Below are 27,608 nucleotides of genomic sequence, written 5' to 3' on the forward strand. Positions count from 1 at the left end.
ATAAATACAATCAATAAAAATTCATCTGGAACTATCAAATACTTTAAAGATACCATTTTATTTTTTTAATTTTACAGTAGAGGAGTCAAAGCTGTACTTCTACTTCTCCAAAATTACAAAATAGTCCCTAAAATAGTTCCTTATTTTAAGCTGTATTTAATCAAAGCCGTCTTGGATATTCCTGTTGAGCATCATGCTTCAAGACGTAAAATGGGAATATTCAAGGTATTGTAATGATAATGCTATCTTTTAGTTAGCTTTGAACATTCTTTACCGATTGCACATTGGATGTGTTATTAAAAACAGGTGGTGAGCAATAAGATGTTTGACTGAATAAATAATGTTCTTTATTTCCATACTAAAATTCAGTGTTCCATCATTTCTAAGACAAAAATGACTTGTAATCTGAATACAATAAGCAAACACAAGGGGGAGCTGTACCACATCTTATATTGGAAACTAAACTTTAGTTCAAAGCAAAAACATTACAGCTGTCTCAACTATATGTTTACGCACTACTTTCTTTCAAAGTTTCTGGATCAAAGAGTAGAAAAGCCAGTAATACAAGTAGTATGTTTTCTTTTAATAGCATAATCCCTCTTAATCAGAGTTATTTGCAGGCACCACGAGCTCTGTCACTTCCTTGCATTTGTGTAATGTTATGCGTACAAAAATTGCAGAGCAATGCTGCTTTCTTTCCGACCCACCTTCTGCCCTGCAGGCATCTCTGTTGTTAATTAGAAAACCATTGATGGAGTGATAAATTATTTAGGGACCAATTTAAATCGGTAAAAGGCTCCATAGGGAATAATACCTTGAAACTAAATGCAGGTAAGATGGTCATTATATTCCTTGTGTGGGGCTTTAATTCCAGCAAGGTAACACTATCAGTCTGAGTGGGAGCATCCTTTACAGAAAGAGCAAGTACTGAGTTTTGGGACTTCTTTGGGATCCAGATCTTTCTCTCTGTTAACCAGATTTAAGACAAGGCTAGGATGACCTATTACTGGCTTTGGTTGACTTGTCCGATGTATCCACCTCTGGAAGATAATGAAAAGAAAACTGATGCACTTGTTGAAAAGCCCAGGAACAATGCTTGTACAGGAGGTTGCTTTTGTATCTTTACTAGAAACTTCAGCTGGTACTGATAGAAGACAATATTTTTACTGTAGCTCATGGTTGAAATGAGGGGTCCTTGGCACTCTCTGAGCTTGGTGATTTTCTTGCAGAAGTTACACTACCCAAACTAGGTGACATCAACAGTGCTAAAAGGGAATGGGGTAGATCAGGACTATCAAACTCCTGGCCCACAGGCTGTATTTGTCACGTGCTGGCCACGCCCAATTTATCAAAGGGGGGAAAAGTCCCAGTACATCACGTGACGCTGCCGTGACGACGTGAGTTTGACACCCCAGGGATGGATAAATAAAGAGCAAACCATACTCCCTTCTAGCCCTAATGATATTACCTAGTTTAAAAATGAAATGTCTACAAGAAAGCAACCAAGCTCAGAGATCACCAAGGACCCCATGCTTTAGTTAGTATAAACCTTGGCACCTGGGTTAATCTTGAGAAGAATAAAAAATGCCTGATACATCTTTGTTTAAAATGCTGGCTGACTCGTCCCTTTTAGGCCACCCACCCATTTTGCTTATTACTTAAATGACCTTAGATCCAGGCTGCTGGGGATAACTTTTTTTTTTTTAAGATGAGCTTCCATGCTGCTTGGTATCATCTGAAGAGGTTTACCTAGAGTTGCCACCAGAAGCATCTGCAGGGTATGATTTTAAAAAGTCAAAAATATTTTTTTTAAATATACAATGGATATAAAATGCCCTTGTGGCTGGTGTATTGGCTTTTCTGACTGCACTCCGCAGCATGATTGGGCAATTCATTTTTTCGATGAGCCACATGAGAAACTGGATTTATTCATTATTAATGGTGCTTGTCTTTTTAATCAAAAACTCAGTTAAAAACGGTGTTTAATGCCTCAATCTTAAAACTGTCTTGTAAACCGTCAAGAGGGGCAGTTGGCACATTACTAGATTAGAAGAGTACAATACATCTGTATACCTATTAAATTCCACATGAGAGGGGAGGCATCTCCCCTACTCAAACCTACTTTGTGGATGAACTCTACAGGAATATTCCTATATACTTGTCACATCTGCAGTTGCCAAGAAGAAAGGGGTTAACTTGCAAGGTTACAGCTACCTTCTGATTTCCTTTATAACGTGAAGTAGTTCATGGCTATCTCCCTCTAACAGAATTAAATTTTATGAAACAAGTACATAAGTCTGCAACCTCAACAGAGTGATCATCTGATCATCTGCAAACACAAGGTCCAAGTCATGCAAGGGATGCGTGACATTTTTAGAAAGTCCCAGGGTTTTACAATTAGTTTTACTTTCACTGAAGCACATAAAATACAGAGAGAAAGATTGAGGCTGAGAGCCAGCAGGAAGTTTTTTTTTTTTTTTTTAATGTTTCGCTGCTTTTCTTATAACTCTTAACTTTTTACCTAAAAAGAAATTCCAACAAAAAAATATAAAAAACAAATATTAAAAAAAAAACAAAATTTGAATTATTCCATAGTGCTATAAAGTATAATAATTACGTCTATAAAAATACTCGAGTTTTGAGCAACCTTTGACCACATAGATTCACCTGATCCACTGTTTTCTTTTTGGTGATAAAACAATATTTCAAAGGCTGAGGTATGACAATTTTTCTAATCCACTTTTTTTGTATCTAGCATATAAGTGTCTTTCCATAAGCACATAATAACAAATCCCACCTCCCCTCCATTCCAGTGATGGAAGGAAAGTGGTAAATTTCTAAGGGTGGAGGGAGGCTATGGAATGCAAGTGAACTGTCTGTTGCCGGATGGACATTATCTAACAAGGCCAAGTGATGAAGAATGTTTTGACTGAAGCAGACAGCTTTTCCCAAAGCCAAAGAACTGAACTCAGCTGGTGAATTATGAACTGTGGGTGGCTCTGGCCTGGAGGAGAACAGGGGAGATACCTACATGGGTTTTTGCGGGAAAATCCCAGAATCGATTTTGCTTCTACCATACCTAGATGGATTTTTCAACAAAGCTACACTCTTGGTTAATCTAGAGAGCCGGGAGTTTCTTTTGTTGAATGTGCCAAATGAGACAGTTGACACCCACAATCATGTGATCACATTTTATGACATTTTTGCTGAAAAACTGGCACTTCTGGTTTTCAGCGAGACTGTGCTCATAGCAAAAAAAAAAAAAAAAACTAACAACATTCAAAAAAGGTTGGGGATACCGGGCTGCGGCATAAGAAAGGTTGGGGATCACTGCATTTAATGACCATGAAAACAAGCCATAAAATTGGACTGGTCACATAACCAAATTGTTTTATGACAGTCACAATATATAACCATAATGGGCAGCTCCATTACATTTGTATGTTGAGGACTACCTCCATAGCTGGAACCATATATATACAGGATTTCAACAGTTCCAAAGCTTGACTTTCCACATGGCCCATGAGCCATACATATTCGGTATCATTTTCATCTGAATGCATTATAGAAGCTAATAAATACACTGAATTATATAATTTGCAGTCAGGAAAGTTGGAGTTTCTATTTTCATATGTTTGAAATAGAAATCCTATTTACCATTCAATGGGAACTAAATCAATAAGTCAATTTGTCTAACCTGTCCAGTAGAATCAACAAAAACCATCCTGGTTAATGTATTATCAGTCTTGAGGCAATATTCATTTTTGCTACTTTTAATCTTCCTCAGAGATTCATAGCGCTTTTCAACTACCTATTAATATCCCCATTAATCTGAACTATGCATTATTAAATATTCGAATCTACTGAATAGGATACTTTTCCTAGAAATAATTATCAATAATAATTCTTTAATAGAATCTAAGCAAAAACTAAAAACAAGGGTTATTACCATTTGGAAATTATGAGATTATTCCAATTGATTGTATATTTGTAGCATTTATAGTATTATAACATCTCCACAATAAAGATTTGTGAATCATAATTGAAAAGATCCGGAATGTTATTGGCATACAGACTATAGTTGCAGAAAGGTTTGAAGCAACAGTTATCCGATTTGTAACTCATACTCATAGTTTATAAATATATTAAAAATGTTAATTACAATGTTTCATAAGAACACCAGACAGAATAAAACGGAATCACCACTCTTCTTATCCATCCAGAAGCCAGCTACTGTACAATAATAGCTAAATTTTAATTTAACAGTAACAGGACAACATTCTCCATAATGCTTGAGAATATCAGGCTGTCTTACAAGGAAGGAGCCTCAGTGCATACAACTGTTTCCTAAAACATCACCAGCTGTTGATTGAGATCCTGCTGTGCAATAATTAATGGTAGAACTAGCTTTAAGAAATAGCATTTCTATAGCAAAAATGTGAAGTCAGACCAGAGGCACCTGCAGCTAACCATAAAGGTGCCAACGTAAGAAAATATTCATTGCAATATTAGAGGATAAGCTTACCTTCTTATTTAAATCATGACAACACAAGCCCATAACGACTGGAGTTTTTGTTGCATCAAGAAAAAGAATGTTTTCTAGTGTATCAACTTGTTCTCTTTGAGGCTATATCTCTAACCTGCACGTTTTTCACAAGTATTTGGAATGAACAATAAACATAAGAAATCCAGAGAGATCAGCATTAATTACCTCTACAGTCCAACTTCATTAAAGAAGTTTCTAAGTGGAGGATCAATGGGGGAAATCAAACAACAAAGAAGAACTTGTATGTGTGCAGGCTTCTCCATCTGCATCAGTCATCAAATTTTATCCTTGATTTGATGCTCCAGATCTTCTTCTAAAACCAACAGCAGAGAGACAAAGAGATGTACACAAGAAATAATGAGTTGTGGTTAGCCAACCTTTGCCTATCGACATTAAGTCTTGTAATAATGGGGTTCAATGCAACAAACTGTACTTCATACTGTGGTTAAGAAATTATCATCGGGAGTACCCCAGCTTCTCAAATTTCTCAACTTTGGTTTCTCAAACCAAAGCGCTTTAGTTCATTTTCAATACAGATTTGATCATTCAGCAACAGGAGAAAAAATTAAAATTAAAACAAAATTCTGTTTCAGTATAGGCTTAATGAGATGAAGAGAAAAATTACTTTCACTTTTCACATGCCTGATCACACATTTGCATAGACATTTTCAATCCTTAAAGGAGCCAAAATTATAGAGCAGAAATAATGGGGTAAATACAAATGGAGATAGATAGATAGATAGATAGATAGATAGATAGATAGATAGATAGATAGATAGATAGATAGACAGACAGACAGACAGATAGATATTTAAAAAATCAAGTATCAGGTTAGAAAATGAATGTAACCCAGTAAATAAAAAAATATTATATTAAAAATCAAAGTCATCTTTGGTGACTTTGTGGAAACCCCTTTTCCTGGCAATAGTATGGAAGTGGGATTGCTATGCCACCTGACTACAGTTCCTCTACTACTATACAATCCAGCCACAATGCTGGTTTCCCATCCAAATAGTAACCAGGATTTTTTTGCTTAGCTGCTAAACTCACACATGATCACACAGCAATGTGCTGTTAATATGGATTAAAGCTTCCCCATAAGTACATTAGTGTTATAGAACTGCCAAGCAATAAATACTTAAGATACCAAAAGGAGTTAAATTTCCAATTTAATTGGAAAACAAATAGACACTTACCTTTCTAGGTATGCACATTTATTATTATTTTTTAGACTTTAGTGATAGTAAATAAAATTATAGCACTATACACAAATGTTGGGATAAACAAGATCTTGGAATTTTTCCCAGTGCCTGATGCATTTCTTTGACCTGTAAACAAGAACATACAATATGTTGGGATTTTGTACAAAACCTGATTCTCTATTGTTAGGTCTAAAAAAAATGGGTATATGCATCTGTTTTCATAATCCTTACCATGGCAGGATGGGGTTTATATATCATAGAAATGTGACCCTTTACAACATGATTGTTATGATAAGGGCTTGCCTGTTCACAACATGGCTATTGAACAGAGCTTAATTTCAAAACACAAAATCCCAGCTACCCATAACACTCTCCACTACCTGTCTATTTTTTTTTTAATTTGGGAGGATGTTAGTAGACACATTTCCCATTACACACTAGTCATCCACCATTTTCAAGTTTTAAGAATATCTAATGTGGTCTATTTTAAGTCTCGGAGACATCTCTGGAAAACAAACGTGAAGTTAGAGGCTGGTATTTCCTTTGCTAGCTTTCTACTTGATATTTTTGGTTAAAACTAAAATAATTAAAAATGGATGGAACAGGGAGTTTGGCCACTGTGGAATTCTGGGAGGTGAAGTTCATACATTTTAAAGTTAGCAAGTTTGAAAAACATTGATCTAGAACATGGAATTACTGGCATTTAAGATTCAGTTTGAAAATTATGGACGAGAGTAATTTCACAGGTCAATGCAAGTCAAGTTCCATCAGATATTGCCCCTTAGATAATTATTGTATTGCTGTCCTGGAAGAAGTACCTCCAAGCCAGCAAAATATCCTACTACTTTGACTTCATTGGGTTGACAATATTAAAAAAGTATTTCACTTTTGTAATAATGCCCATAACTCAAATAAGCAGAGTTAAGGCAATAAATGGCTTCAACCAAAGTTGCATGCTTGACAACTATGGAAGTTCCATGGAATACAAAATAAATGATTTCCAACATGCTGAAAACCAGGGGAAATGGAGAAAGAGACATTTTAAACCAGAGGAATTAAAAGTATAGAGAGGAAAGTGGAGAATCAGAAGCAAACACATTGTAACTTCTGAGGCATCGATAACTTGTATAGTTCTTGAAGTGAAAGACATTGACCGGCCATGTTTCAAAGGTTTCTTTGATATAGCACACAGGTGTCAAACTCGCCGCATCATGTTGATGTCAGGTGATGTATCACGCCATTTTTGCCTTCGCGGAGCTGGGGTGGGAGTGGCCTGCTAGTGTTGCATCTGGTCTGCAGGCCACCAATTTGACATATAGCACAATCCTTTAGGTCTCTAATTTTCACAAATGCTAAAATACTACATGCTGTGCCTAACAAGGTTGAATACTTTTTCTTTTCAAGAGAGGTGAACACATGTGTCATCATGTGTACCTTTTTCTCCTGTTCACCTGTAAAATTATTTTATCCCCCTAACTGGAAAGAGTTTGGTCCTATATATTTAGGTTATAGAATTATGGAAGCTTTTAGTTCTTTTAGTTTGAGGGAAGTCCAGTCCACTTTTCTAGTTGTGCATCTAATGATTGCAATTGTCCAGTTAGTAATTGCCTTGATATTTGCTGCACTGAGTTTGGACTTTGAGATCTTCATTTTCATAATGTACCATTTATTTCTAACCTTCTTGACTTCAGTGGGCTTGATGTTGTTCTCTTAAAAGATGTACAGGTATTTGTAATAATAGTATTCATCCAGACTCTTGATTCTATTTCTTGATTTTTTTTCAGTTTGTACTATTTCCCTCCTGTTGATGGTAAGGGTGGCATTTGTCCAGTCCAAATTCCACTGCAGTATTTTGGTTGTATATTCAGATAGTGTTGAGCAGGGATTCTATTTCAGATGCTGTTTCTCTTGTGCCCTCAAGTTAGTGTTGACTCCTGACAACTGTTTGTGATTTCCTTGGCAAGATTTCAGAAGTCATTTTCCATTTCCTGCTTCCTAGAGCTCAGGGGAAAAGAGTCACCCAGCTTCTTTTGTGCCTCAGGCAGGACTAGAGTTCACAGCCTCCCAGTTTTTAACCTGGTGCCTTACCTTACCTGTTGCTATCAAACTGGCATGCTCTACATTGCTTATAACCTGTCCTTAACTGGAATACATCATGGCATTCTTAGTCCTGCATAAACATTCATCTTGAAAATGACATGCAAATATGCAGAAAGTATTTTTCACATACATTTATTTGGGTGGCAATTCTGAATTACCTGCAGGCTTGAGAGAAGATTTTAGTAACAGTTTAGTAATGATTGTTAAGATGAAGGAAGATTTTAATAATCGTTTAGTAATGATCGTTAAGATGAAAGATAAGAAAAGACAAGAGTAAGGAGAGAAATTGATTTAAGGCTCATAGGAAGATACTGCTGTATAATCACAAAAAACTAACTGGTTCTCTATTTGATTTCAGCAGATTGTGAGACATTCTATATGTTCCCCCAAATACTGAAATTATGCATGTTTTTTTTAAAATTGAAGTTGTTTGGAATCTGAAATGTATCAATTCTACACTAAAGTCCTAAGGCTGCAATTATGTCTCAAATCCTATGGCTCTGAGACAAGGTGACAAAGTAATAGGTAGATTGGATTAGAATAATTTGTCACTATACTTGTTTCAGAAGAAAAAAAATACCACCCATCTTCTCTGCCTGTGGTTTCTTTCCAGACTTGGTCACATTCAATTATTCTTCCTAGATTTTAACCCACTGCATCTTAGACCTATTCTTTCAGCTATCCTACATTCAGGTTCCTTAGTGATTATCTACATGTTTCTTAAGGCAGGGGTCCCTAACCCCTGGGCCGCACCCCACTACCAAGCCATGGCCTATTTAGAAATGGAGCCATGCAAGTGGTTGGTTAGAGCACATGCTATATGCGTGCAGCTCAATTTGTGTAAGTGATGGACTGGTGGGCATTTGCACATATATTGGCCTGTCGCTTGCATAAGTTGATCTGCATAAGGGCCATATGTGCACATGCAAGCTCATGCCGTCCCACCACTCACACAGCCCAATTCCCCTCTCTGCCCGCCCCCCCCCCCAGCTGGGCCACCAAACCACAAAGGTTGGGAACCTTTGACTTAGGGCACCTTCAATATTGCAGGCCAGTTCTCCCTATCTATTCACACAACACATTTTATTCTTTGCCAATTTTATGGTTGGAATCCTAGTTTTTCCACTTCTGCAAGGATTAAACTCCCACATAATCAATGCATTATTCTTTTTTACCTATTAGAAATACTGTTCTGTGAGCTGAGGTTTGCCTCAATTCCTTAGTTTGGAATATGCAGCTGTAATTTCCAGGAGCACTTGGTCTGATTCTCAAGACACTCGTTATGTTGAAAAGTCCTGTGTCTGTCAGCTTATGCGTAGTGTTTGCAAGTATCGTGTCATTGATTATGTTTTCATAAATCCAAAGAACGTCGGCCAGGGGGTACCCTTCTGCCTGGCAAGTTAAGATGTAGTCCTCATCTTCTTTTCTTTCCTGGATGTTTATCTTCTTGTAAGGTGCTACATAAAAAGAAATAAAGCTTTTAAGAAGTTTTTATTTTCCTTAGAGGTGATTGACAAGGACATTATACAATGAAATATATTTTGTGTTGCTTTTGTTAAACACGCTTTTTCATTCACTGTACAAGTCTTTAAAAAAAAGTTTGGGGAAAAAACTACAATGGTATTAGTAGTAGTTTTCCTCCCAATAACAAAGATTTAGAAGGAGCCATTTTTATCATGGCCACAGAAAAGAAAAAAGGTTTTAAATCTCTCTTGCTGCCTGCTATATTTTGATAGTTATGAATTCACATACAAACTCCCAGCTGCGTTTTTAAAAATCTGCATGTTAAAGGTAAACTATTCATTAATGTTTCACCTTTCTGAAATAAAGGGGAAAAAATGCTACAGTATAAAATGTAATTCAGAATATTCAAAATTGGGGGTGGGGAGAGCTAATTTCAGAACTTCCCTTCCAGGGAAATTTCTGTGAAGCCATAAAAATAAGAGGCAGAAAGTAGAATCTCACTTTTTCCGTGGGTATTCATAGGGATAATCGAGAAGATATGAAGGAGGTTGATCTGTTTATTTGTTATGAAACAAATGATGGCAATAATGGCACTTATCCCTCTGTGATTGCAAGAATGTGAGAAGACTGGAGATGACACTGGCCAAACCACCTCTATCTGGGTCACTTTGTTGGAGCATAACCAGATTGCTTTCCTTGGGTAGCTTATTTCCAAGGCTGATTGTGTAGGCCCTCTACCTGATCTTCTAAAATAAATGACAGCTATTGTAAGTAAAATAGCCCCTCCCTTGAGATCTTGCCTCCGTAGTATGAAGTCAGCAGAGAAGGAGCAAAGATTGCCCATAATGTACTTTTACACAATTCTATCAGCATAATGGATTCATACACCAAGTCTTTAAAAATCAGATGGAGTCAGGGTAGCAGTTTCCAAGCTAACAATTTTTATCAAGGCATACTCCTTCAGATTTTTGGCCACCATAGACTAATACATCTTTTATCCTAGAGATATTCTTCAGTGCTGAACATATAAAAGCAAATCTGGAAAATTTCATTGTTAAATAATGGCACATCGTTCCGATTTCTGCCGGTGACATTCTATGGCTACTAACCTTCAATTTTCAAGTCAATGTACTTGTGATCAGCTTCATGATAGTTGACAACACAAAGGTAACATCCAGCATCTGTGATCCTTAGATGGGTGATATGTAGCATAGAATAGCCCTTTTTCAATTCCTCATATAATAATGTAGCTCTTCCTTGGAAATGTCGGTGTTGCCCTGACAGATCTTCGCGTCCATTTTGGAGCTTGTAAACTTCCTTGGCTTCATCTGACAGTTTTTGCTGCCAGAAGATGTTCAACTGTGTCAGATTCAAGAAGTTATCCGTTGGAAAGTGACATCCTATAGTCACATTGCTTCCATATTCTGCAGAGTAATGAGGCTGAATAACACTCACCCTGAATAAAGCTGGAAAAAATAATAATAAAATAAGCAAACATACTTGAGTATCCACCGGGCAATTTACATTTTTATGTAGGAATAATATGTGTGCTGTAACTCAATTAACTAAGAGCCTGCAGATGCTGAATATCTAAATATGTGCATTTCCAGAATATAAATGAAGTAAATAATCAGTAACAATCATCAGTGCTAGAAGAGAATTGATTTGCTCTCTTTTTACATTCTTTATATAATCGAAATATATACTTTATGTAATTGATCTCTAATCAATTAAATGCCTTTGGTTTATACAGGTAATCCTTGACTTATGACCACAATGGAGCCCAAAATTTCTGTTGTTAAGTGAGTTTTGCCCCATTTTACGACTTTTCTTGCCACAAAGTGAATCACTGAAGTTGATAAGTCAGTAAACTGGTTGTTAAGTGAATCTGGCTTCCCCGTTGACTTTGCTTTTCAGAAGGTCACAAAAGGGGATCACGTGACCCCAGGACACTGCAACGGTCATAAATATGAGCCAGTTGCCAAGCGTCTGAATTTGGATCACGTGATTAAGTGGATGCTGCAAAAGTCGTAAGTGGGAAAAACCTTTTTTCCAGTGCTGTTGTAACTTTGAATGGTCACTAAACTGAACTGTTGTAAGTTGAGAGCTACCTGTATCAGCATGATGTGTTTTTTTTCTAAACGATTGCACATTTATGTGCTCACAGTCCTTGTTGCTCCCATAATGTAGAAGCTGAGTCAGAAGTTGAAAGGGATTGACCGGGTCCTCTTAATCATTACAGGCTGTCTAGATGAGTAACTATGATCTCGGAAGCAGTCATTTCCTTTGGTCCTCATTTTAGTGTATACTTATTCAGTAATATTATTTGCATTTCTGGTATGCAAACCAGGTTTTTTTCCCCCCTGCTAGCTGTACTTTCACTGATAGGATGAAAAAGAGTCATAACTCAAAGAAAGGTGCATATAGATAATGTTAGGGAAAATGTCTACTAAGCATAGAACTATTAGGGAAAAAAATATATGAAAATGGGAAAATATTTCTAATTGAATGCTTTTTTTTCCTTTTTGACTTGAACTGATGCAGGAATGGGAAGTAGTCCCATTTAAGCATTTAAATTTGAAAATGAGTAAAAAGAGAATGAGAAGCAAAGCAGCGCTGAGCATGGTGGCTGCTTCTAAATGGAGCAGCCAAAGACAGTGCAGACAGCTACCTGGGATGAGCTCTTGGAAACAATTCCATGGTGAAGAGTCCCTGATTTCTAGCCATTGTTTTATTTTTACAACACATTTCACCCGACCCATAAATGGCTGTGAGATATTCCAGGGCAATTTCAAAAAAAATATAACTGCAAATATTACAGGAAACTGATAGTGCAATTGGTAACGTTTTTCTTCTTCTGGTTATGATGACTAAAACACATGTTATGCTAATTTGAAGGGTCTGGGAACAGCAAGAAGAAGATTCTAAAAAATTCCATAATTTTAGAAATGGAAATCTTCAGTAGCATGAATTGGGGTGTGGGGCAGCCTTTGGCATTCAGACTGCATAGTGAAGGTCTCAGGAATGTCACAAGGATGGTCTTCCCAGCTCAGAAACCTGCTATCATGGCTGCGTGGTGAGTTACAAAAAGTCCAGGTCAGACACAGGAAAGAGACACTATGCTGGTTAGACAGAATATAGTGTCTAAGGTTAGACAGCATAGTTAGTTTGGGAATGGGAGCTGTCCCCTTAAGGGAATGCCTCATGGGAAATGTAGTCAATGCCTCATGGGAGATGTAGTTCATGTCATGTGGTCACATCTGTAATCCTGATTGGTTACTGAATTGACCTCTGGTTGGGTTGGGGGTAGTTTTGGTCATTCTTACCTGGACCCCAGCATCGTGCTGGAGGCTTCCCTTGCTGTATCATTATGGGATGAAGATAACTATCTTTTCACACTATGAAGATGACAATGCAAACATTGGACATTAGATGAATCTCAGCATAACTGTGAGTTATACCTTGAGGATGCCTGATATAATCCAATAAAGAAACTTTGTATGGAAGCTTTTGTAGTGTTCAGCTACTTATCCCAGGTATTTTGGGAAGATAAATATTGCCCGGGGCAAGATAGACACCTTCAGACACACTGCTGACCAAAGCATCAGGTTGGTGGTGCTTCCCGCAGATTCCCCCAAATCTGCTTAGATCTGGCTTCTTTCCCAGAATGTTTCTGGTTCCTGGCTGCTTACCCTGAGTTTGAAACCTTGAATCCATAACCGGAACCAATCCTTTGGAGATTACTCCAGATATGTTGGATCCTTGGTCCTCTTTGAGCTTTTCTTGCATATGTTTCATTCAACAATACCTCAATCAAGAAACTACCAACTCAAACTATCACACCAACAGTAAACAAAAGCAATAGTCAAGGGATTACCAAGACTGCTCCCACCAACACTGATGAGACAAGCCACTTATATACAAACAGACAGCAAATCCCACTTCCTTCTAGCACGGATGATGTTACCTAGTTCAGGGGTCCCCAACCCCCCAGTCCATGGACCCGCACTGGGTCTGCAACATGCCAGAAACTGGCCTGCGCAAAGAAGCAAAGCCCCATCTGCAGGATGCAGGCAGCACACAAAACCACGCTCCTTCTAGTTTGCAGAAAAACCTCTCTCTATGGAACCGGTCCCTGTTCCCCAAAGGTTGGAGGCTGCTGACCTAGTAGGATGAATGAAACCTCTGCAAGAAAATAATCCAGCCCAGAGAGCATCAAGGATGCCACATGGTTCAAACCTGAGCTATAAATATTCTCTTCTACTGGTACTCCAGGTATGTTTGGAACACCTTTTATGCTGGTTGAATGGAAAAGAGACACAAGTCACAACACTTGTCCTTTTGAATATCTCCCACTAAACTATAAAAGCGCCTGTACCCAAAGGACCATGGCCACCCCAAAGCACTACAACAGAGGTCCCCAAACTTGGCAACTTTAAGACTTGTGGACTTCAACTCACAGAATTCAACTCACAGATTCTGTGAGTTGAAATCCACAAGTCTTAAAGTTGCCAAGTTTGGAGACCTCTGCACTACAACATTGATTCACTTGGACTTAAAGCCCCTTAGTGCAACAGTTCTCCTGAACTGAATTTTTAAGGGGGTAGCAAACATCTCATAAAGTTCTGGCCCACATCTGAAGTTCTAAATTTGATGGACAATTCTGAGAATATTATTGGACAGTATATCCTATAGAAAACTCTCACCTGCTGTCAAGGAAAGCTGGGATGCAAACAGCAGAACTGGTAGGAACTTGGCCATTTTTCCAGAAATATCTTTAAAAAAGAGTAACATCATTAATATTGTAATGCTTCAAACAGGCTGACTCAAGCTAAGGTGCTTTGCGATGTTTCTGTCGATAAAGGCCAATTCACTGAGGACTTTAAAAAAAACACAATTGATATGGAAGTAGGAAGATATATTTTTCCTTTGCCACAGAGAAATGGCTCTTTAGCCTACTGTGTTCTTAAAAAAAACCATGCCTGTCAATTGAGACCCTACTCAGCTTCATTTGCCATGTGTCTCCTGACCTTGAAAACTACCGGGTAGACAAGCAGACCCCAAGACATTTTGGTTGCCTCCAAGTCCGGTTTCACCAGAAGAAATGAGCTAGCATTTGTATCCTTACTGCTTAATGTCAGTAATGACTACTTGTCCCGTGTCTCGGTCTGCAGGCAATGTTGAGAACTGAGAGAGCTAATTTTATAATTCAGCAGAAACTTTGCTAGGCTGGTCTTCAAGTTTAAAATTCTTCCACAGAACTTTGCATTTCCTGTTCAGATGGATTAATAGTTGCATTTAACCTGTTAACTTATTTCTTGTATGCTGTTTTTGTGCATTATTTTAGTACTAGATGATGCTTTGTAGTTTTACTTCATGTTTTTATTTGACGGTATGCTTCTATGTATTTCTTTTGGAAGATGTCTTGAAGATGCATGGATAAAGATTTCTAGAAATCTAATTTAAAAGACAACAACTTGTACTCTCTAGTGCAGGGAGGGTGTTTCACATTAGTTTGGACATCCAACCTACTTTGGCTAGTCCTCAACTTACAACCATAACTGGGACTGGGACTTCTGCCATTAAGCAATGTGGGTAAGTCACTCGTGCCCAATTTTATGACCACTGTTGCTGTGGTTGTTAAGCAAATCACAAAATAGCTTCCCGGTTGATTTTTGTCAGAAAATTGTTATAAGTCCTTTGAGAAGGTTGCAGATAGTGATCATATGATCCTGGGACACCAAAACCATTGTAAATACATGCCAGTTGCCAAGCCCCCAAATTGCAATCATGTTATTGATGTAAGGACCTGTCACAAGTCACTTTTTCCAGCATCACTCTAACTTTGAATTGCTGTTAGATGAATGGTCGTAAGCTGAGGCTACCTTTACGCCCAAAACAGAAAGAGGCTGACTGGATCAGACCAAGGACCTATCCAAATACAATAGTTCTATTTGTGCATGGTTCTTGGAAACAGGTATCAATAAGTATATACATAACCAACTGGTAAAATAAGAAGGAAAATTAATAAGGACAAAAGGGCATATTTTCCCCCAAGAATAGAAGTGTATTTTTAAATTAAATCCTATGTCCTATGCAAAGGCACCCCAAAGGTCACAGGACAGATCTCACCCTTCAAGAATTGTGAAATCCAATTCTATAAGAGAAACTCCAATCTCTGCTAGTTAGCCCAGGCATAAAGAAGAAAAAAACCATGGGCTTTTCTGAGCATATCATCTATCTATCTATCTATCTATCTATCTATCTATCTATCTATCTATCTATCTATCTATCATCTCTCTCTATTTATCATCATTACTTGTTTGTTTGTATGATGTTCATCCTGCCTTTATTATATATATAAAATTCAAGACAGCAAATATGCCTAATTTTCCTTCCTCCTCCTGTTTTCCCACAACCACCCTGTGAGGTGAGCTGGGTTGAGAGAGAGGGACTGACCCAAAGTCACCCAGCTGCTTTCTGGGCCAGTGCCTTAATTATTAAACCAAATTGCCACGGCTGTTGTGCTGGAAAACTTTTGGATCTACAAAATCTATTTTTAATTTTTTTCTTTTTACTTCTCCCAACCACGCTGCTCATCTTCGCGTCTGTAGCTCATTCCAATCAAATCCCTACCAGTAGCTTCAGTGGGAGAGAATTTGCAAAACAAACACATTTTTAAAACCTGTGGGGGCGGGGTGGAAATTGGCATGGCCTGCCTCCCTCCTTCCCTCCCTTTTGTATCCTACAGGTTCATGGTTTCTTCTGCCTCTGACCCCCTTGCTCCCTGTGAGACAGGATTGCTCTATAAATTGGCCGGGCGAGGCAGAATCACAACATTAATCAGCTAGTTATCAAGTTACTGAACTTAACTGCTCCGAATTAAACTATTGTAGGTCGGTAGCTGTCAGCTCCTGCACAATTGCAGGATCGCAGCCCGTGAAGGCAAGTCCACCAAATCTTTGGATTAGTTCCACCACCTTATTGTTGTGATTTTTTTTCAGCCTCACTTCCTACAGAGCTTGCCTGCCTGTACTTCAAATCCCTTGTCCTATTTCCTTCCCTCCGGGATGACAGAAAGCAGAACTGAGAACACCCAGTGTTTGTGTGATGATTCGGACCACATGATATTCAGACCACATGGTCAAGCTAGCCTTGCATTAAAAATCATGTCTATGTGCTTTATATTTATATCTAATCTAATCTAATCCTATCTATCTGTCTTTCTAATGACTCACGGTCATGATTAGAAGGAAGAGCATGATGGAAGAGGATTGAGACATCAATGGGAATTCTACTTGACCTTTTCCTTTATCATGAGAACAAAAGAACATTCAAAGCCAATGGAGGTGAAATGCAGAATGAAAACAGGCAGGAACCTAACAATAGCATCTACACAGAGCTTCCCAGAAGTGGCTTGGAAAAAGACAAGGGACGCCGAGGGAGGTGATAAGGCAGCTGGCCAGCATCCTTTGGCTGTAATTTCACCTACTTTCCTCGGTTTCAATGTCATTAGGGAACTGGGTTTGACACAATAGCCACTCTATTTATCTGTCAGAGTATTCCTAAAGCAAAATCAGATGTTTTCCATGGAATGTCTTCCTTTCCAGAGAATCCCTGCATTCTGGTTTTGATCAATGTTAGGGCTGTCTGGGATCCCAAATCTGCAATAGTTTTCAAAGCACATGGAGATGAAGTCATGTGTTTATCCATTGCTCTTTCAGCTTCTACCGACTTGTTGGCACATAGGTTGGTACATGGATTCCAGCGGTGACTATAGCAACCGGGGTCATGTCCTTCCCCTGCCCACTCCTGCAAACCCCCATGACTGTTTTATCTACCCCCAAACCCCTGTGGATACCGAGAACTATTTTGCACTTATCTTTTACACCTGAACTAGAAACTTGCTTTTGAAGATGGTCCTAACCAGTTAACTGAAATATGACCCTCCTCTGCATATGCACAGAGATTTAAATACATTTTTCTCTTTAAATTATGCCAAACAGCAAGGCCAAAGGGAAATGAAATGCCATTCCCTGGATGATTTCAGAATCTCTGCTCTTTTGCCCTTATTTGTCACATTCTTCTGAGGATTTTTAAAACATTAACCAAAATTTAGAGGCTGGGAATTCTGCCAAATTCAACTTCCAACCTGGGGAGTTACAGCTTGGGAAGGCTTTCATGTACTTAATATTCCCATTCCAGCAATATTTTGATCTACCTGATACCTTTTACAATCCACCCCAATACCTGGAGTTCTCTGGATGTAACATAGGCAATTGAAAATAATTATATAAAATAAGAATTATGGAAGTGGAAATATACATAAACACTATTCATTGTATTATCTATCATCTCTCTCTCTCTCTCTCTCCCTCCCCCCCTCCCCCTCTTTCATCCATTTCTCTGACTCAAAGTAATAGCAAACTTAAAATAAAATGAAAAACAACAACACTAAAACACCACCTGAAAGAAGTCAGGTCTTAGCCTGGTCCAAAAGAAACATGGGATAAATATTAGGCATGCTTCCCTTTCTCCTTGGGTTTTCCCTAAGCAGGATGGATTAAACCCCACAGAAAACCTGGATTTGCACATGGAAAAAAATTTTTTACTGAGAAAATGGCCTGCAAACACAACAACAGGAGTTGGGTGGTTCAAGGGAGCTTTGACTGGGAGCCACATGCAGTTGAGCCCTAGAAACTCCTCCTGGTAGATGGAAGCCACAAAGACGTAGCACATAGACATCACTGAGCAAATGATGCCATCAGGTATCTAGTAAGAATTCCTTCCGTCACGCACTCGACCCCTTTCTGAACTCTCTTCATTGGAGTGCAAAGGACTTAACACATTAGAGAAATTTGTTCTAGAGCTCTGCAGAGACACCACTGTGTCTATCAGTATTCTACTCACCTCCGGAGCTGTGTCAGATGGGTTCCCTTGATTTCTCTCAAGCAGACTTCCCTCTGCGCTGGCTTGAGCTAAGTGTCTAAATGTCACCAATGATTCTGCTTCCTTTGCAGCCAGCTGGTTGTTTTTAAACAAAAAAAGAAAGCAGCAGCAACAGCAACAGCAGTGCGCGTGTGTGTGTGTGTGTGTGTGTGTGTGTGCGTGTGTGTGTGAGGGAGGTTCTTCTTCTATGAAGCAGCATTTGCTTTCACTTTCAGCAATAAGCATTATATGCTTTTTGCTCATCATTGGGAGTTTCCTGACCTGCATCAGATCACAGTAGATGATTATTATTCCTGATGATGATATTGGGAGTTTTTTTTTTCTTTCCCATGTTTTTCATCACATCTTCAGTTTATGAGTAAGACAGGCTCATGGGTCATCCAGAGGCAAATCAGAGTTAAAGTGATTTTCCTTTTTCAAGGCGACAGCCTTCTGTGGTGGTTTTTTTTTTTTTTTTGGGGGGGGGGTAGTGACAGAAGCCCAGTCAAGTGCACCCATGATCCACCTGGTGCCTGTTGGCCACATGAAGCTCTTCAATCAAATGTTTACACACACACACACACACACACACACAGAGAGAGAGAGAGAGACACAAATCACTGGATAACCCCTGTAAGAAATGTGCCAAATCCTAAAATTGAGAAATGGGGTTATAGTAGAATAGATGGAAGGACAAATCCCTTCTATTGCCTCACACACAAAACACAGAGGAATCTGGCATTTGTTGCATCTGTTTTTTGAAAAAGGGAAAATAGTAGATAATTCCTAATAGTGATGTTTGCTTTTGTTTCCAATTGTTCTTTATTTCTTTTTAACTTTCTTTGACTTGAGTTAGAATGGGGTGTTTTGGAGAAGGACGTGGAAGAAATCTAAAGGTGATGAACCCATCCTGTTGCAGGGCCTTGATTGGCAGGTGTCTTTCTCACTGGCTGGTAGCCTGCAAAGAGGGAAGACAGCGTAGCTTGAAGAATTAACCAACCACTTTGATCACCCCACTTCTGTTCACACAAAATCAGGGCAGATGTGGCAAGGCATCAAAACAGAGATATAATGGAAAGCATGGGAGAAAGAGATCCTGCATAGGGAATGATGAGATAAAAGGGTAAGGCGGCCACAAGTGAATAACAGGCTGGCAACGAAGCTTAGAAAGGATCTGCTGTAATTAATCAGGTAATAAAAAGAGACAGTGGGACATTTGTACTTTCAGACTTGCAAGTTTCTGTTACTGTACCTTTCAATAGGGTAGGTTGGGCTCATCATGTTACCTGTTTGATCTACTTGAGAGACTGGCAAGAGGCACAGAATAGAAGATGGCAATGGGGTAGCCAACTTTAAAGTGGTACCGGTGGTCCTCATTTTCTAACTATTCACAATTACAATGATGAAAAAGTAACTTTGTGGCCAGTCCTCTCATTGACAACTTTGCAGGTTTGTAAAGCAAAGGGAATGCTGAAATCAATCCAACCTGTAAATCCAACCACAATTACTTAGCACCTGTTTTGTTTAGTGACTGAATTGCCAGTCCCAATTGTGGTTGATAAATGAGGACTACCTGTATAATTTTCTGCCCACCCAAGAATGGGTAAAGGGTTGAATAGCACATTAACTCTGCAGAATGGAAAGGCCCACGTGCGTAGCATTTTGTCCAGATTTCTCCAGAACAAAAATATTTTGTTTGTATATAAGAGCCAACAAATACTTCTCAGCACGCTAATGAAATTTAAGGCCTAGATATGCTGGTTTTTTTTTTTTTTTACAAGCAGTCAGATTAGGTTGGTTGGTGATGAGGGAACATGGTTGAATAAAGTTGAGTTCAGTTAAAATCTCCCTCAGCAAAATGAGACGAAGAAGATACATTCAGACTGCCTTACTCTTTAAAGATGCTTTAAAGATACTGACCGAGTCAGGATGAAGGGGCAAGAAAATACATGTATTTTATGTTCAGCTCTGGAAGGGAGCAACCAAGGAAAGCTCAAAGGCAGCTCAGAAAAGTCCCATTTTGCAAAAATCCACATGACCATTCAATCATGCACTTTCCTTTAACAGTCTGTTAAAATCAGCCAGTCAGACCCCACTCTTTGACATTGGGTGAGCAAGCACAGCAGTGCAACCTATCCTGCAGCACTCTTATTGTAACGTAACCAGGGGTGGGCTGCTGAGGGTTCAAGGGATTCAGGAGAGCCCCCTAGTTAAGATTCTGTGCAGTTTTGAGAACTCCCAAATACCACTCCTGGCTGGCCCCACCTACCCCATCCTCTCCTCCCAGGAGTCCCCACGCTGCGCGTTTTGGATGCAGGTAAGTGTAGGGTGCGCGCAGAGGAGGGTGAGGGTGAAAAACAGGCCACCCGGTAGTTCAGGAAGGCTGGAAATGGGCCCGTTTCCAGCTTCCAGAAAGCCGCCAGAGCCCAGGAGGCTGTTTTCTCCCTCCTGGAGGCTTGAGGAAAGCCTCCGGAGCCCGGGGAGGGCAAAAACACTCCCCCATGGTGCAGGAGGCTAACTAGGCCACACCCACCATTGCCACACCTACCCAGCAACTGGGCAGGGAACCCTTGACTAAAATGTTTGAAGCCCACCCGAGTTATATAACTCCAGGGAAGTGGCAAGAATTAGTCCTCCTAAACAGTCACAGCAAGTGGAGAGAGGAGGTGACTCAGCTATTCATGTTTCCTTCCCAAGAAAACACAATTGGTAAAAAAAAAAAAATCTTTATGGGAAACAGGCCAGGGTAGAAAAGAGAGAACAGAAATTCTTGAGAGAATTGGAGGGGAGAAAGGAAATACCATAGTAAGGGCATTCCCTGTGGAGGAATGGAGTTAAAAAAAGAATTCCTAGCATTGGAATCACAGCAGGACTGTGAGTAATTGCTTCTCAGGAAGGAAGAAGCATGTTGAGATTAACTTCATTTAAAATATTTATATCTAAAAAATATTTATATACATCCTTCAACCAACTCTGGGTGCCTTCCAAACATGCTTTCATCTGAAGAATACAGCACCTTATAAGGAAATAATTTCAGGTAATGGAAGAAAGATAATAGAGAAGCTTCAGTTGTGGGCCTATCAAAACTGAGGAACAACTATTACACATACAGAAGGCAGACTTAGCAATAGTGATCCTTTAGCTGGCTGGAGAGTTCTGGGAGTTGAAGTCCACAAGTCTTAAAGTTGCCAAGTTTGGGGACCTCTGCTTTAGGACTAAGTCAAACCACCCAACAAGGCATTATTGACTCAGGGTTTCTACAATGGCCAGCTAGGCTTGAAATCAGCTACCAGTGAGACTGAGGTGAAGCTCTCCTCTTCGTTCTCCTGTTGCCTTTCTTCACAGGATAACTGGTCCTGATGGCCTCTGGGAGGAGGAGGAGGAGGATGCCGTGCCTCCGAAGAGCAGCAGAGGTTCCTCATTCTCCACCACATCTCTTTCTTCCCAGATGGTTAGTCTTGAATACAGGCGTTCCTCGTCTTAAAACAGTTCATTTAGTGGCTGTTCAAAGTTACAATGGCATTGAAAAAAAAAAGACTTATTACCATTTTTCACACTTACAACCATTGTAGCATCCCTGTGGTTGCATGATCAAAATTCAGATGCTTGGCAATTGACTCATATTTATGATGGTTGCAGGGTCCCAAGGTCACGTGATCAGCTTTTGTGACCTCGTGACAAGAAAAGTCAATGGGAAACCAAGATTCCATTAACAAGTTAACAACTGCAATTTCACTTAACAACTGTGGCAAAAAAGGTTATAAAATGGGGCAAAACTCACTGAACAAATGTTTCAATTAGTAAAAAAGCAATAGCATTAGCACTTAAACTTATATACCGCTTCACAGTGCTTTTCAGGCCTCTCTAAGCGGTTTTACATAGTCACGTGTTGCCCCCAACAATTTGGGTCCTCATTTTACCCACCTCGGAAGGATGGAAGGCTGAGTCAACCTTGAGCCTGGTGAGATTCGAACTGCCAAATTGCAAGCAGCCGGCAGTCAGCAGAAATAGCCTGCAGTACTGCATTCTAACCACTGCACCACCAAGGCTCTTAACATAAATTGAGGACTATCTTTAACAAGTCTGGTTTGGAATAGTAGGAATTACGATCTCAACATATCTGGAGAATATCTAATGGGGAATACTAGATTAGCCTTTATCTGCAAGTACAGATAATCCTCAACTTACAACCATTCATTTAGTGAATGTTTGAAGATATAACAGCACTGAAAAACGTGACTTATGACCGCATTCCACACGACCATTGAAGCATCTCCATGATGATCAACATTCTGACACTTGGCAACTGGCATGTATTAATGATGGTTTTACCATCCCTGGGTCACGTGATTCCATTTTGCAATTTTCTGACAAGCAAAGTCAAAGGGGAAACCAGACTTAACAATTCACTTAAGTGTTACTAACTTAACAACTGCACTGATTCACTTAACAATTGTGGCACTAAAGGTCATGAAATGGGCCAAAACCAACTTAACAACTGTCTTGCTTAGCAACAGAAATTTTAGGCTCAATTATTATTAGTCTTCCAAGAAAAAACAAGAAAATCCAGTTGCTTCCTGAAAAAGCACCTTTGGGACGATTTAGGCTCAATTGTGATTGTAAGTCAAGAACCCCCTATAGCAGGGGTGGGCAAACTACGGCCCGCGGGCCACATCCGGCCCGTTGGTCTGTCCAATGCGGCCCGCTCCTGAAAAAAAATCGCTGCCATTGGTCTGTCCAATCCGGACCGCCCCTGAAAAAAAATCGCTGGGCGTGGCGTATTGCCCTGTGCCGCGTGGCCCCCAAAGCTGCAAAACAGTGCGGAGCGATCTAGGGGTAGGAAAGAAAAGAAATTTGCAAAGGCCTCGGCTGGGAGTTCGAAATCACCTTCGAGTGCGACCTCTCCGAAGGTGAGTCCCCGCCGATCCCCCTTTTTTTCCGGGGCTTCCAGGCTTAAACTTTGCAAAGGCAAAGCTTGCAGGCTGGAGTGTCTTCCCGCCGAGGAGCGGGAAGGGTTCCACCCGGCGGGCGGGACGGGCTGCTTGGAGCCATCTAAAGCTAGGCCGCTGCTGGTGGAGCCTTGCCCTGCCTTGGTGCCCCGTTTCCCAGCTCGGCGGTCCTGCTCGGGCAGCACTTTAAAAGCCTGCTCCCAGCACCCGAGCAACTTCCCAGCAACTTTCGGCTTCGTTTTAACTCGCGGGCGCTCGCGCCTGGCCCCGAGCCGCGCGGCGGAGGGGAAGCCCGGCGGGCGGGCAGGCGGGCTGCTTGGAGGAGGCGACCCGGCGGAGCTCCGGGCTTCCCCTCCGCCGTGCGGCTTGGGGAGGCGCAGCGCCCGCGAGTTAAAACGAAGCCGAAAGTTGCTGGGAAGTTGCTCGGTTTTCCGGGCTTCCAGGGCTTTGCAAAGGCAAAGTTTGCAGGCTGGAGCGTCTTCCCGCCGAGGAGCGGGAAGGGTTCTGCCCGGCGGGTGGGGCGGGCTGCTTGGAGCGGGCTGCCGTGCAGCTTGGGGGCGGCGCAGCGCCCGCGAGTTAAAACAAAGCCGAAAGTTGCTGGGAAGTTGCTCGGTTTTCCGGGGCTTCCAGGGCTTTGCAAAGGCAAAGTTTGCAGGCTGGAGCGTCTTCCCGCCGAGGAGCGGGAAGGGTTCCGCCCGGCGGGCGGGCTGCTTAAACTTTGCTCGGGCGGCACTTTAAAAGCCTGCTCCCAGCACCCGAGCAACTTCCCAGCAACTTTTAACTCGCGGGCGCTCGCGCCTCGCCCCAAGCCGCACGGCAGCCCGCTCCAAGCAGCCCGCCCCACCCACCGGGCGGAACCCTTCCCGCTCCTCGGCGGGAAGACGCTCCCGCCTGCAAACTTTGCCTTTGCAAAGCCCTGGAAGCCCCGGAAACCCGAGCAACTTCCCAGCAACTTTCGGCTTCCTTTTAACTCGCGGGCGCTCGTGCCTGGCCCCAAGCCACGCGGCGAAGGGGAAGCCCGGCGGGCGGGCGGACTGCTTGGAGGAGGCTCCAGGCTTCCCCTCCGCCAGGCACGAGCGCCTGCGAGTTAAAAGGAAGCCGAAAGTTGCTGGGAAGTTGCTTGGGTTTCCAGGGCTTCCAGGCTTAAACTTTGCAAAGGCAAAGTTTGCAGGCTGGAGCGTCTTCCCGCCGAGGAGCAGGAAGGGTTCCGCCCGGCAGGCGGGCGGGCTGCTTAAACTTTGCTTGGGCGGCACTTTAAAAGCCTGTTCCCAGCACCCGAGCAACTTCCCAGCAATTTTCGGCTTCCTTTTAACTCGCGGGCGCTCGCGCCTGGCCCCGAGCCGCGCGGCAGAGGGGAAGCCCGGCGGGTGGGCGGGCTGCTTGGAGGAGGTGACCCGGCGGTGCTCCGGCAGCAGCAACAGGCAGTTTCGCCCAGGCTCCGCTCAGGTGTCCGGCTGGGGCTGTCAGGAGTTGCTACTGCCGGCGCAGCTCCGTGCGGCTCCAGTCCCGTGTTGCCTTGGGAAGGAAAAGGCAAAACCAGGAGCCGCTGAGCCTGAGCCTCCAGTGCCGCTGCTCCCGTTGCAAAGCACCGCCGCGGCTCTTCCTTTTTTGCCTTTCCCTTCCCGAGGCAACGGGACTGGAGCCGCGCGGAGTCGCGCCGGCGGTAGCAACTCCTGACTCAGGGGGCCTCCGAGGGGAGGGGAAGGAGGAGAAGAGGGGGGGGAAGGGGGGGCGATTCCCAAAAAATCTTGTGCTGACCCGGCCCGTCTGTCAAATTTTAAAAGTCAATGCGGCCCCCGAGCCAAAAAGTTTGCCCACCCCTGCCCTATAGTCTACGCAAAATGTAATAGAGAAGGAACAACAATTTCCTATCAAATAATTCATATGTTGCATAACCTGGATCAATATTGGTCTTCAAATTCCCCATGCACTTCAATATTTCTTTTTCCTAAAAATTTGATTAATGCTTGGTTAAATTGCAAGGGCACATGGGCTTAGCAGCTCAAAGTGAAACATTCAGCTGAATGATTATGTTGCAAAATTTATTTTGCAACAATCAGAAGGTTTAAGCAGAAGGATTTTTTTCTCTTTAAAAAAAAGAGTAAATAAGATCAGAATCTCCAAGAACTTAAAAGTGAAAAGTACGCAATGCAGTACTTTTATTGGGATAAGGTAGAAGACAACAATAGCAGGTGGCTTAAGAACATCTTTAAATTATCCTACTCAACTTGTAAGTATCCTACTCAACTTGTAAGTGTAGGTAAGTGTCTTTTAAAGAAATAGCTTTTTTCTTTTTTGTTTCCTTTAAAGATTCTGCATGCAGAAATTTAAGCAAATGCAGCAAAAGACGCATTTTAATAAACACAACAGTGGAGTTCATCTGTGGCGATCTTTTTGCGGTGATTGGCCAATACTTTAATTCACTGTATTTGAGTTTTGGTTTTCACCCAAAATGTAAAACCTGATATGGACAGCATTTATCTACAATGAAATATTTCTCTCGAAGTCAGTGATCTGCAGCTTTGCATGTTACAGAGGAAAATTGTCACAGCTTCCTCTAAACAATTCTAAGAACTGTACTTTGTTCTCGTTGTAGAGGACTTCAAAAAATTCCCTTAATTTCCTCATCTCACTGTATATTCCAGGTTTTTTTGAGGAAATAAAACAAAAAGCCATTAAGGAAAACATATGTCAAGGACTTTCCAATACCTTAGGATTAAGATCAAGAGGTAGTCCATGTCTTCTTCAACTGAGAATGCCTCTAGCAGTTGTGCTGGAAAATTAGAAGTTGGACACAATCAAGCACTATTAAGAGATCATTGTTGGCTGTGCTATGCTATACTGGCTGGAGAATTCTGGGAGTTGAAGTCCACAAGTTTTAAAGTTGCCAAGTTTGGGGATCCCTGGCCTACACAGTGGAAATAGACATTGTGGCAAAGCATTCGTTCTTCTCTTTACCAATTGCATCTTTCGATCCCTACCTGGTGTCCCTGTTCAAAGACAAAGTCACCCTTTAGGATTTTGGAAGCCAGATCTGTAGAACAACCCCAGCCTGGAGATTCGATTGATCCCAACCCTGCTGGCTTTCAAGAAATTGGTAAAAATCTGGCTTTCCCCCCAGGCCCTGGGGCCAGGATGTTGATGGAGCTGTATGTAGCGGCTGGTGAATGAATTAAAGTTTGATTGGGGTCTTATTTATTTAGAACCTGGGTATCACAAAATTTAGAATATTTAAAATATTTAAAATATTTAAAATATTTAGAACCTGGGTATCACAAAAATCCACTTGGCTCCAGAGTCTAGGGCTTCCTGCATTAAAGACTAATCCTCAATGTGTCTACTTAGCATTAAGTCCAACTAAGGGAAATGAGCATTTCTTCCAAATAGGTCCAAACTGTCCAATTTCTCAGAAGACAAAGTTACAAGAGAGTGCATATTCAAAGGTCTCAGTGAAGGAAAGGAGGAAAAAAAAAACTGTTATTAACATCTGATTTTGAGTGATTGAATATTTTTAACTTTTAACATTTTAATTTTATGCACTGTTTTATATTCTGATGTTTCATTGTATACCACCCAGAGTTCCTCTTCAAGGGAGATGGGTGGTTCAAAAATGTGAAAAACAAACAAAGAAATAAAATGTATGAGTTTGTTTTTTCAACACATACATACCCATTTGCTTGCTTGAGTACAATGCAGCGAGATGAGAGACATATAGATGAGAGATGAGATGAGAGAAAGAGATTGTGTGTCTGTGTTTGTGTGTATGCACTCCATTCTACTCAATACAACCTGCTCCTCAGGTGACTGTACAAAGGATCATCCCCCTTATGTCCGGAAAGACATAACTCTTATACCATAGGAGTTTTACCTATTTGATGTTTCTCTTCCACAGGAGAGATATTGGCCTATGAAGCTTTATTCATCTTATCTTCATCCACCACAGGTTCCACACTACTATCAAATCAATGGGAAACCAGGCCTCTAGAAGGAATTCCCCTAGTTTTCCTCACTGAGGCCTTTGGCTGTAGAGGACAAACACTTTCCACAATTCATAGTCATTCCAGGGTAGAACAGAAACATTTTGGTTTATCCAACAGGAAAAGGTTTATCAACAGCATTATCTCAACAGGAAATCAAAAGGTTGGCAGTTTCTGCCTGATACAATTCACAAACTGTGTGATTAAAAACCAACAACATTGATTTCCTAACATATCTATATCCGAATTATTAGAAATGAAGTAAACCCAGCCACGTTCCAGATTTCTGCAGCAAAAAATGCTGCTAATCACTTGCAGGAATTTACTGGTTGAATCAGAAATTGTTAACCACATTCAAATCACATGGTTGTCAGTACTCAATTCTGTGAAAATGAAGTCAGCTTGGCATGACATACTGGGGGAAAAGACTTCGGTCATGTGA

The 27,608-nt window shown here is 41.0% G+C and overlaps 1 protein-coding gene and 1 long non-coding RNA gene across 5 annotated transcripts; one reads left to right on the forward strand and one right to left on the reverse strand.

Annotated features, from left to right (window-relative positions):
• Positions 1-3,976: 3,976 nt before the first annotated feature.
• CD274 (CD274 molecule) lies at positions 3,977-26,014 on the reverse strand. 4 transcript variants are annotated; one of them, XM_087957748.1, is made up of 6 exons: positions 25,899-26,014; positions 14,019-14,087; positions 10,422-10,778; positions 9,024-9,305; positions 5,743-5,874; positions 3,977-4,859 (listed from the first exon to the last, which is right to left on the reverse strand). In XM_087957748.1, the coding sequence occupies exons 2-5, from the start codon at positions 14,071-14,073 to the stop codon at positions 5,774-5,776; spliced, it is 795 nt and encodes a 264-aa protein (XP_087813874.1). In that variant the 5' UTR covers positions 14,074-14,087; positions 25,899-26,014; the 3' UTR covers positions 3,977-4,859; positions 5,743-5,773. The 4 variants fall into 4 exon arrangements, with proteins under 4 accessions (XP_087813874.1, XP_026531696.1, XP_026531713.1 ...); XM_026675911.2 differs by lacking the exon at positions 25,899-26,014 and adding an exon at positions 18,223-18,378; XM_026675928.2 differs by lacking the exon at positions 25,899-26,014 and adding an exon at positions 18,223-18,378 and having other exon boundaries at positions 4,720-4,856.
• Positions 25,286-25,568, forward strand: LOC148132461 (uncharacterized). Its single transcript, XR_015748024.1, has 2 exons — positions 25,286-25,419; positions 25,500-25,568. It is a non-coding gene; the product is annotated as an uncharacterized LOC148132461 (long non-coding RNA).
• Positions 26,015-27,608: the final 1,594 nt, after the last annotated feature.

This window comes from Notechis scutatus, chromosome 2 (assembly GCF_049901735.1).
Source record: "Notechis scutatus isolate UNSWTSFEM ecotype Mainland chromosome 2, rNotScu1.2, whole genome shotgun sequence".
Taxonomy (NCBI): domain Eukaryota; kingdom Metazoa; phylum Chordata; class Lepidosauria; order Squamata; family Elapidae; genus Notechis; species Notechis scutatus.